The 12,661-nt window shown below is 38.7% G+C and overlaps 1 protein-coding gene across 1 annotated transcript in view; it reads left to right on the top strand.

Annotated features, from left to right (window-relative positions):
• rut (rutabaga) overlaps positions 1-12,661 on the top strand; it is a 1,268,721-nt gene that overhangs the window by 1,081,175 nt on the left and 174,885 nt on the right. Inside the window, exon 19 of the mRNA XM_068226417.1 lies at positions 6,142-6,261. Within this exon, the coding sequence (XP_068082518.1) occupies positions 6,142-6,261 (120 nt within the window). The remainder of the gene's footprint in view (positions 1-6,141; positions 6,262-12,661) is intronic.

Here is a 12,661-nt window from a genome sequence, read left to right as displayed (position 1 = left end):
TTAAAAAAAGGTACTGTCTAAGGGAAGATCACCTGGCAGTAGGTATAAAATGCCTTTGGGAGTGGTGACAATAATAGCCTATATATCGTATGGTACTTACAAGATCGTGGAAGAGGAATGGTGGAAGGAAAGAGGAAGATGGAGAAGTACCATAAATACCCCGACCCGGCAGGAGCTGGATAAGAGGAAATGATGATGATGATGATGATGATGATGATGATGATGGTGATTCTAGCTGATGATGTCCTTCAGGGGAAGAAACTTGTTCCAGATCAAATAAATTATATATGTATTGAATATGTATAAGATCGAAGAATGTGGATTGAAAATAAGTGTAGAAAAGAGCAAAACTCTTGTTATAACTAGAGGGGAGAAAGAAGGGAAAGGTCAGATTAGACTTGCAGACAAGCCCCTGGAAGTAGTAGAGATGTTCAAATACCTGGGGAGTGAATTAATGGAGAATGCTCGACTGGATGCTGAGATTAGTAAGAGGATTCAAGCTAGAAGCTGTTTCTATCATAGTGTAAGAAACATGTTATTGGACAAAGATGTGCCAATGGAAGCAAAGGAAACTATGTACAAGATGTATTACGTACCCGTAACAACTTACGGAGCAGAAACTTGGACAGTGACAAAGAAGGATGAGAGTCAAATACGGGCAGCTGAAATGAAGTTCTTGAGGAGTACAAAACAGAAGAGTAAAAGAGACAAAATAAGGAATGAGAAAATCCAAGAAGAAATTGGAGTGGAAAAAATGAATGATAGAATGGAGAAGAGCCGACTAAGATGGTTTGAGCACATAAAGTGATGAAAGAATGCCAAAGGAAAGGTGATGAAAATGCAAATGCAAGGAAGGAGAGGCCATGGACGATCATGATTAAGGAGGACAGACACAATCCAATGCAGTATTATAGAAAGAAACCTGGACTGGGACACAGTGTTGGAGGAGGAGTGGTGGAAAGACCGATGAAAGTGGAGAGGAACCATATTTGCCCCTACCCGGCTACAGCTAGGTAAAGGGAAATGATGATGATGATGATGATGATGATGATGATTTATTGAATAGGCGGACCAATTAAATACAATATGTTGAAGTTTATTTTTAAATATTTGCTACTTGATCCATGTATAAGTTGAATGCATTTGTCATGTATTACTGCAGTATTAGCCATTCTAGGAGAATGGTCTCTATTTGGACAGTACAGGTACAGCCAAAACTGGTTAGGACATTTTTTGGGGACCAAAAAAAGTCAGAGGCAACATGCTAAAAATGTGAAAAACAATTTCACTGTTTAAATTAACTCTTTCGCTGCGCTATTTTTAAACAGAACACACAGAAAAATGTATTTTATTTTGTATTTTCCAAATGAACTGAAATTTAATTTTTGTTAAAGGTTAGTGACATTTAACACCATTGCACCATTTTTAATTCAACTTTGGCAAACTAGCAGTGACATTTGACCTTGAAACACACATTACTGTGATACATCTCCGAACATGGAACTGGACACATTGCAAGCTGCCCTGGGTAATTGTTACAAAAAAATACTGTCTGTTTTCTCTTGCACAGTCCTTTTCCTTTCTCTGACATTTTGCTGGTAGTATGGAACAAACAACACAATTAGGTTTGTGACTCTTGTCCTGCTGCTCCCCAAGAAAGTGCGTCTCCGTCAGGCGTGCTTGAGGTATGTAATCAGAAGGTCTTCCTTGTTTCGCCAGCGGACTGCGCTGTCACTCTCGTAGAAGTCCGATTATGACAGAATTTCTGAAGTCAGGAGCACTAATTGCCCTTTTTTTGAAGCTTATTGTACAATAATCTTCCTCACATTAGTGAAGTTTCAATGCCATCACTAATATCCCGCTAGTCCGAAACAAAATGAAGATCTTCCTCATTGGCACTTTCTTCCAAACAATTACTATGCACATCATCACTTGTTTCATTGTCCAAATTTACTGAACAGACTGAATCAGAATCGGCCACTAAAAGATTGAAGATTTCGTCACTGTCATTACTAATGTTTTTCTGCTCGCTCATAGCTGCTGAGTGAAGCCTGCTATCAGCCAGACAGCTGACAGGAATGTTGGCGGGCAGGCGGAAGATTACAAGTAAACATAGGTCCAGTATTCGCGGCAACGTTTTCAAACAATCCTAAGTACATAGTCAATACATGACTATAGATGTTTGTATTATTAAATGCGCCTTTATTAAAGAAGCGCGTGGAAAATATAGCAGGGAAGTACCAAGTCGACAAAAGTCAATTTCCGCAGCGAATGCTATAGGGAAGCAAATCAACAAAAGTAGACTTCCGCAGCGAAAGAGTTAAGGTTAGGTTTGAACATAAAAATAATAATGATGAAAACAAAGAAACCACTGTTTACAATTATAATTAATGAAATAAATAAAGAAATAATACATTTTAAGAACACCAGGATAGTAAAACATCAGCATTCATATAAATGTGAACTATACCCATTGTTTACAATTATATTTAAAGTTGTCATGGGAATGTCCAACATCTGGGCGATTTTCCATTTTCTCGATGAAATTTAATTTGTCTAGCTTTCTTCTTCTCCATAACTGAATGTCCTGCAATCCACTATGCATAACTACAGTAGGCCTAATTTATGTAGCCCCTTACGGGTGTACTAGAGTTTCCTGGTCGAACCCTTACGGAGCAAGCCAAAGATTTACGAACAGCATACTCTGGCTTAATGTTGCCAGTAGGTAAGAATGAATGAACTAACTGATCTGAACTGAACTATTCTGATAAACATTGCTGTATGTCAGCAGTGTGTTAGATGTTGTAGTTTGAACAAGTATTTCATTAATAAGAAAAGAGCTGCTACTCAGTTATTATTTGTATTCACGCTTCATTTTATATCATGATTCTGCAGAGGAAAATATGCCTTTGGTGCTTCATTATAACCCTACTTAATTACCTACACTCAAGAAAACTAAATAAACACCACACTAATACCTCACACAAAAGTATGAAGTATGAACCTAATGAACACCCACCGAGCTCGATAAGCTGCAGTCGCTTAAGTGCGGCCAGTATCCAGTATTCGGGAGATAGTGCATTCGAGCTCCACTGTCGGCATAAGGCCATGGCCACTTCCTTCCCAGTTCTAGCCCTTTCCTGTCCCATCTTCGCTATAAGACCTAACTGTGTCGGTGTGACGTAAAGCAACTTGCAAAGAAAAAGAATAATAATGAACACTCGGCACTTAAATACACACTATACTTCAACACACCAAATGAAATACACAAAAGTCACAGGTAAAGTAACTGCTGCCTGCAAGTAGAAATTATCATCTGAACATTAACACTATCCACAAGTAGCTATTATCAGAAAATACACATCAGCCTAATTTTCCTGGCAATATAGCAACTCGTAAATACAAATACACATTCCTGCTTGGATGTCAACATGAAATAGTCATTGTCCAGTTTTCTTCATACGTACTCATAGTGGACTTCCACTCAACTAAATAAACGCTACTAGTTCAGTTCAATTCATTTGTTCCACAGATCTCCAATAGTTCGTTAATTTGTATTCTCAACTCAAAGCCATAGTACGCTCTTCAGAAATCTTAGGCTTGCTCCGTAAGGGTCCGGCCATGAAGTTGTAGTACGCAAGTCATGGGCTAATATAGAGTGTTGTTGCTGGCCCATCAGGTGCACAACGTGGCTGGGAACGCTAATTTAAATTTCTTATGGTGGGAGTTACAAACGTACTAAAGAGTGACGTAAATGTGCTATCCAGGTTTCTTTAATATATGTTTGAGAGGACATGGTCTGGGACTTTAGAATAATGGCATAATAACCAGGAAAATGCTCTAAAGAGGGACCTCTTCCCGGTTTCGGCTGTATTCAGTTTAGAGGATTTGGAACCAATTTTTAACACTAGAACCGTCGGAGTGGTCAAAATGACCGCTACACATTTTCCAAACTCAATTTTGACTACAGTTTTTATTGTAGGATATTGGCTGCAGTGACTTTTCCTGAATAGTGCCCAGGAAAATCCATATTCAATATAATTAATTTTGCATCAATAAATGGGGCGTTAGTAACGGCTATACCTACTACCGCCGGAGCGGTCATTTTGACCGCTGTATTAATTATCATAATAAAATGTATTGTAACACATACCTCTCCTTGAGATATAATCATCTACTTATAATTATCCTATCAACAACGGTAATGTACAAAACCACAACAGTTGAACTGGGATATATTACGAATTGTATGAGCATTATTTCCGCTGTGTCTCCGGTAGTGTTATCATTCGTCGGCTTTTGTCAATTCGTCAGCTTGTCACAGTACAGTAAACATGTCCCCTAAACCATCAGTTGCTGAGTCTATTGCATGACTTTCCTGAAGTTATGTCTGATGAAAAATGTGGTCCAGATATGAAGTCAAGTGATAACTCGGAAAGCAGTGATTCATATCACGCTGAAAACTGTAGTGTTCAGGCTGAAGGTAAGTTGATATTAGTACAAAGGGCATACTATATTGTTTTACACTTTATTTGTTTTCTACCCAAATGAAATACATTACACATCAGTTGTTACGTCTACCTTCTCAACATAATCTCCTTGTAACTGTATGCACTTTTGTCATCGATATGTCAGTCTCTCTAGACCTTCCTGAAACCATTCTTTCGGACTGCTGTGTACCCATGCCTTGACATCTGTGTCTAGTTCTGCAAAATCCACAAAACGGCGATCACGTAGAGGTTCCTTCATGTTCTCGAACATTACTTCTTTGGCGGTGGACTGCCCCTGAGCTTCCATGTCTCATCACCAGTCGCAAGCCTAGCCATGAAGTCGGATGGATCTTGATCATGGCGTTGCAAAAATCCTCTGCACACGTCCACACGTCACAGCTTTTCATTTGCAGACAAGATTCTAGGCATCCAGGTGGATGGCACCTTAGGCTAATTCCTGTGGCTGCCTCCATTTCCATAAATATGATGCATATTTTTCCTTGGATGGCCTGTTTGACCTGGGCAATGTTGGCTGGTGTTGACACTGTCACATTCCTTCCAGAACTGGTTCCCTTGTCCACCGATGTGCGCCCTATTTTCCAACCGTCCAACCAGTTGTAAACTCTCCTCCGTGATGGCACATGTTCTCCACAGACTGCCACTAAGCGCGGGTGAATTTCTGCAGTGGTCACACCTTCTTTCCATAGGAACCAAGTCTTATAGCGCTGTCCCTGACGGTTGCCTTCCATTTGGTCTGCTCCTACGCTGACAGTATTGTTATGAAATGGCTATGATGAGTGCATTCATTGGCCTCTGTTCGTGTGCTACTACCAAATGGTGGAACAATACACAAGTTACACGTCACCCCCTTCAAAGGTGAAATGTGAACCATACCTGGACGTACCAAAAATAAAGTGTAAAACAATAGAGTACGCCCCTCGTATTATTATAACTATCAGCATAACAAGTTTGATATAATTCCTTGATTTATGCCATAATCAGATTATAATGATGCCTTGCACAGGCTGAGTACTTATGAGTTTTTAATTATTCTATTACAAACTTAGAAACAGTAACCCGTAAATCATGGTATAATACGAGACGCAACAACCAACGTAAAAGCCTCCCATGGCTAGACAATGATCTATTAGGTACTGATGGCATCAGGGAGTGGACTGTAGCAGACTGGGAATATGACACTTGGTTGGATTGCTCGCCATACACCCTTGAAAAAAAAAAATCCAGGACTTACTCCATATTCAAAGTGGCATGTTTCTGATGATAGTTTAATGAGTGGGTGGTGTCTTTTTATTGATAATTCAATATTGAAACTCAAACAAATGTACAGAAACAGAGTTAAAATGATAATAATGAGTAATCGTGCGTATCGAGAACGAAAATATAATAATTTCAATAGCGGTCAAAATGACTGCATCGGCAGTTCCAGGTATACAATATATTCCGGCGGTTGTAGTGTTAATACAGTTCCTTCAGCCCACATTTTAATAAGTACTATTTGATATTGTTTTACTGCCATAAAGCATGATCTTTTAATCAGTTTAAGCTCCTACTTTTTAATATTGTAGTATTTGATGCAATTCTCAAGTACTGTATTGTATTCCTAAAGATTTGTTTTACTGCACATTTACAGGCAAATGAAGAGAAACGGGAAATGGATGCTTTGCAGCACAGCAATAAAAGAATACTCTTTAATTTGTTGCCTGCACATGTAGCCACTCATTTCCTCGACAACCAGTTTCGTAGCAACATGGTAAGTATGCATTATCAGGGATTTCTAGAAGTTTTTACTTGTTAAAACAGGAACAAAAGGAATGAAGGAACCAGAAATGATTAATGACTAGTTAATGTTGCTGTGAAACCTCTGGTAGTTTCTACCATGGGCAAATATCACCCTCCTCAGTATTTGAGCAGATCTTATTAGATAACATTTCTCATGCCAACTCAATTGTGTGCAGCCAAGATACAAACATAATAATCTTGAAAATGGTTATATCTATTGTATTACAGAGTTGCTTGAGATATCACGTCTAACACTTTGCTGTTCGCTACAAATTGATTAGGCCTGCAGGTAGAGATTCTGCCAACTGAAGGAAGGTCTAATCTCTCTATCATACTGCATTGTTTGTTGTGTTGGAGGGTAATGGATGGGCATTTTGAAGTCCATTTAAAGCATTTTGTTTATAACGTATACAAATATGCATCTCTCTGCTTGTGAAATTCATTGGTTTTTGAGATACAGAATTGTATTAAGAAACTTCTCCATGAAAAAATTGGTGGCAACTGTATTTAAGGAGCTCTCTGTGGTGACCGTTTAGTTTGTTTGTAGTATTTGCATTCTGCTGGAAGTATGTGGCCCATGAACTGTCGATGACCAAGCAAGTGGCCTCACGGTTCGCATCACGTAGTTACCAGCTAGCATTCAGGAGATGGTGGATTTGAACCCCACTGCCAGCAGCCTTGAAGATGGTTTCCTGTGATTTCCATTTTCACACGAGGGAAATGCTGGGGCTGTACCTTAATTAAGGTCACGGTTGTTTCCTTCTCACTCCTAGCCCTTTCCTATCGCATCATCGCCACAAGACCTGTCTGTGCCAGTGTGACATAAAGCAAATTGTATAAATAAAAACAGTTTTGAAAAGTGGATGAAGAAAGCTTTGATGCTGGTTGGGAAAACGTCACATGTCATATAGAAATTATAAAGTTGATTGGAACACCACATCAACATTGACCTTCATATCACTGTCATGAATATTTATCAGGGTTCTCCCCAGAAATTTTCGTCAACCAGGTGGCAGGAATGAGTAGCTGGATGGGGAATACCATGAAGAAATGAATATGATAAAATTTCAATTTATTCTGCTCAGGGTATTAACAGTAATATCAGACAGGTAAACATTAACTGCAAAATTGAACTATTTCAGGGTTATCACAAATAAGACATAACAGATTATTTTGAACTTCTAGTAATCTACTGCACGTTCATAATCACGTAACACCGTAGCTTACCACTCAATTTCTGTGGGTGAAGTGGCAAAGGGTTTGCGAAGTCCTACGGAATTGAGTGCTCGCGTGCGATTCCACGCTAATCCAGACACCGCGCATGACACTACATGATAGTCAAGATAAATGTTTACAATCCTATGTAACGGATGCAATTATGCTGCCAATAATTACAATTTATCTGTTGAATAAACAGTTTTAAAGTATTTACACTGTAATTTGGAGCATCCAATGACTCAAATATGTATCACCCGGGCAACTGGAGTGGGACATTGATGACGATTATGTAACTAGCACATATCTATGTTATGTTAGATGGGCAGTCTGTAAAAATGTCCATTAAAAAGATCCTAGGGAGAACACTATTTATTCCTTGTAGCTGATCTACAAAATGTTCAAATTTCTTGATGCAATAATTGGTTTGTTGAATGTGTTCAAGAAGTATAGCCATGCACCTAACTATATCATAGGTTAGGCAGCCAGTTACACTGTTCTGGACATGACTAACACAGAAATCACTTTTTTTTTAATGCTGACCAGAGTGCTCCTAAAACTCTTATTTGTTATCTAGATTGGCAACCTCCTTTCCAATTCAGTTCAGTGGAAAAGAAGTAACCAGTTTTGCCTCTGCCAATGACTTGCTCTTAACAACAGACTGCAATGAAAGTGTACAGTTAAATATCTGTGAACCTGAAAAGGGCTACACGAATATAATATGAAAATTGGCTATTCCAAGGTTAAAGTGGTGAGGACAGTGGGGAAGAAACTTACGAAGATTGAATGTCAAGTTGGGAATACAAAACTGAAAGAGGTTATTTTTTCTTTTTTCTCACAATTTGCTTTATATCACACCGACACATATAGGTCTTATGGCGACGATGGGATAGGAAAGACCCAGGAGTGGGGAGGAAGCGGCCATGGCCTTAATTAAAGTACAGCTCCAGCATTTGCCTAGTGTGAAAATGGGAAACCATGGAAAACCATGGAAAACCATCGTCAAGGCTGCCAACAGTGGGGTTCAAACCTACTATCTCTTGGATGCAAGCTCACAGCTGCGCACCCCTAACCATGCAGCCAACTCGCCTGGTAACAGGTAGATCAATTCTTCCAGATGTAATGTAGCATATGATTTTTTTTTTTTGGGTCGCACCGACACAGATAGGTCTTATGGCAACATTGAGACAGGAAAGGCCTAGGAATGGGAAGGAAGCAGCCGTGGCCTTAAGGTACAGCCCCAGCATTTGCATGGTGTGAAAATGGGAAACCACGGAAAACCATGTTCAGGGCTGCCGGCAGTGGGGTTCGAACCCACTATCTCCTGGATGCGAGTTCACAGCTGCGTGCTCGTAACCGCGCGGCCAACGCATGAAATTGAATCAAGGTGGTGTTGCATGTAAGTTCTGGGAAAGCATTGCAAAATTATTAACCAGTTTGATAGAAGGCAATTCAGGTTTAGGAAAGATTATTCCAGTGATGCTCAACCTACAGAATCCCAGTGATATAGAAGATATTTTAGATTCAGAAGGTCATATGCAATAATGTGCTACCCAGGACTTTTTATAGGGTAGATCATGGGAGACAACTGTGTTACGGGGTTACCCGTGGACCAGCAGAGGAGAAAGAAGGTGCCAGGGTGAATGGGTCTAACTACAAATTCAAGAATGTTTTAAAACTTTAGCAAAGGTTATATTTCTTTGGAATTTCAAAAATCAACAACAAAACTTTAACAACTTTTCACTTAGTGAGATAACAATGACATATCAGATACCATGACAAACTTTATACAAAGCAAGAACATCCAAAATGTAGTGACTGTTTAGTAATCCGGGCTTCCAGCCCCTCGCTTCACAATTCTTGAGCGCTCAGCTCAAAATTGACAAAGGCACAAATTTAGACAAGGGCAGAAATCCCTCAATACAATGGAACACTAGCTCCGTACTCACAATATCAAGCCTCCCAGAGGCACTTTTACAACACACGAAAAGACCTGACGTGCTCTCAGTTTTCCATGCCTATACAAGGCGACACCAAAAATATCTTACAACTTTTTGGCCTTCCATTGCCCAACTTATAAAATTTGAAACAGGGGCATCGCATACCCAACCTATAGGGCCTTCGTGTAAAAGAAATAACAGTTAAATAAATGGCCCGAACACAAAATGAAAGGAGGCGAATACTTGCGCTCCTAGATATGAACACTTAAAACCTAAAGGGCACTGGGCCGATGAAACAGGGGCTATTCCCAAACTATGGAGGTGACTCATATAATAAAGAAATTTAAGACATTACGTGGAAAGGAAGCAGCCTGGTGTGAAAATGGGATATCATGGGAAAACATCTTCACGGCTACCAACATTAGGGTTCAAACACATTATCTACCGAATGCAAGTTGATAGCTACGTGACCACAACCGCTCAGCCACTTGCTTGCTGCATTCCTTGTACAGTTACCTATTGGCAATATTGCAACTTAAAATATCGCTCTCTTGACATAGCAATATTCAGCTCGCAATAGCTGAAAACTGGCTGAGGTAAATAGAGAACTTCACGTCCCTTGAAGTTTATTGATCGTGATACAACATGGTAAGCAAATTATAAATTGACGCCTCTTGAAAGAAAATGGAAGTGTTTGATCGGATGTTGTTAAGCCGACTTCAAAGGATTAGAGCTCTCTGTCCAGCTTTATCACCACTTATTATTTCTGAATCTAAACAATTTTTGTACATATTTCTTGCAATTAAGCACTAATCTGGTTCCGTTTATGAGCCATTGGGAAATGTTCAGATTTATAAGGAGCATAACTATGGCTCCAATTTTTAGAATAAGAATATGTGGAGGCAAACCCTTCATTCCAAGGAATTCAAGAATAATATAGGATATTGAGGTTGCTAGCTTTCATCTTCAGTATAAATCTGTTGACGCTAATGTATAGTTTCGAATTGCTGGGTATAAGTCCATTGACTGTCAAATTAATTCATTCATTAATTAATCAGTTAATTAAGAATTAAGATTAATTATTTAATTAAGAATGACAACTTTTGAAAAAATTACATCATTTGCAGAAGTGAATAAATTTCAGTCACAGTATTATGTGCTAAAATTCTAGCTGGTAGTTCAGTAATATTTGATCTGTCACCACCTACAGAGTGATAGTTGCCATTGCAGATTTCTTGCAAAAAATCAGCGAATTCAATTTGATTTTGGTGTTTTGCCCATATATTTTTATGTAAGTGGTGTATTTTGTGGAAGGGTCGAAGAGGAGAGTATTTAGTACAGTTATAAATAAATAATCGTTTGGCAAAAAGTATGTGGCAAAAGAGGCAAATACTTCATGAAATCTCCTCCAAGAACAATAATTTTCCCACCAGAAGGAATGGAATGTCATTACTTATGATATATTTTTGAAGATGATTCACACGCATTAATGAATGACTATTTGCCATTGAGGCTTCATCCCCTATTGAACTGTGCAAATCAACTATCGTCAGCTGCTTTGGAATTTAATTTTAATTCAGACACTAAACACTCATTTATGTTTAGTGGAATTTTGAATGTAATGTGCACTGTCAACTGCTGGGCAGTAAAACAGCGGCTATTCTTGTCCACGTTACTGATATAACGTGAAGCCCTAAATTGAAGGACTTTTGTATAATATATCGTAAATGTTTTTCTAGTGCCCCTGGGACCAACGATTAAAAATGCATTCTTGACATTTGTGTCATTTTGTTGGAGTATGTCAATGATTTCATTAATAGTAAAATTGAAAGTTTGTTAAGAGTACCATGTCAACCAAATCTAAATTGAAAATTAGCTCATCAGTATGGCACGGAGGATCGACTCACTTCACTAACTACCAGAATGGAAGGAGTTAATAGCCTCAGTGAAATTTATCCACTTCAAGCTGGCAAATATAGGGAGAACTACAGAAGAAATAGTAAAATTGTGCTGAATAGCCTCTTCTTCGCCAAACGACGCACTACAACACAGGCTGAAGAAGCCAAAGTACAGCTGACTAGGAAGAAGTCTAGCTGCGTGTGTGTGCTTAACCCCTTCAACCTCCTCTATCGTGCCATATTCCTGAACCTTGTCATGGTTCAGGCAGCCTTGAAGTACTGGTAAGCGCTTTGGCCAATCACAGTGCTACATTTTTCTTCAATAATTTAAAAATATACAGCAAGAAATGTTTTTGCTTATAAAGACACTCTGAAAATCTACAGGCCAGAAGTTTGCGCCAGAATGCTTTACGATGTCGATCGGTTCAGCCGTTCTCTCAAACTCGCGGTATCAGAAATCAGCCTAGTGTTTCAAATATATAGATAGCATTAAATATTAGATTAAACATTAAATTGATAAAAACTGTACATCACTTTGTTTTTGCAATTATACGTAGAGTCCAGAGGCTTTGAAACAGCACATGATGATTCTGACGAGTTCCTTAAAACAAATGTATATTTTATTCAGTTTTGGAGTACATAATTACATATCTCCTTTTTGTTCAAACAGCTGTTAGGCATTTTATTATTTCTTTAAATGGTAGTTACAACTCTTAATCCTAAGAAATTTTTACTAATTGTAAGCACATATCTGTCTCAGTAATTTTAGAATAGGTATATAGACTTGACCTACATTTAGGAGTAAAAAGCTCTATTAAAGGCATTTACAATAAATTGTTCAGAAAATAGTGTCTAGTTTTCAGTGTGTGGAATAAGAAGTTTGTTGTTTACAGGACAATAATGTTATTTGTCTGTGTATTTCAGCATTTAAGTGTCATCCAAATATGGTTTTGGTGCACTACCGGAGGTTTCCTGCTGGCTCTAGCATATAATGAAGTTTTGTCTTGCAGCTATGATATGGTCTGTTTTGCAGTCCTGCAGTCATACAACAAAACCACACATTCAGTATCCTCCTCACATGTACCACACTCCCGTACTCCTATGTCTAGTGGGCTGGTATTGAATTAGTTAGGTGGTAGTGCTGTTCTGCTGCTGGGAAATGTAGCATAGTGTAGTAGTATCAGTATTTAGGTGATTTAAGAACTAGTTTTTGCTTTGATATTTGTTGGAACTGTTCTCAAAACTACTTCAGTCTCATGTTTTTAAGCCTCATAGTTTGTAGTACATTACTTCATCCCCGCCCCCCACATTCATGAAT

The sequence above is a fragment of the Anabrus simplex genome, chromosome 2 (assembly GCF_040414725.1).
Source record: "Anabrus simplex isolate iqAnaSimp1 chromosome 2, ASM4041472v1, whole genome shotgun sequence".
Classification (NCBI taxonomy): Eukaryota; Metazoa; Arthropoda; class Insecta; order Orthoptera; family Tettigoniidae; genus Anabrus; species Anabrus simplex.
The sequence above is the reverse complement of the archived record's forward strand: the minus strand, read 5'-3'. Positions and strand labels throughout refer to the sequence as shown.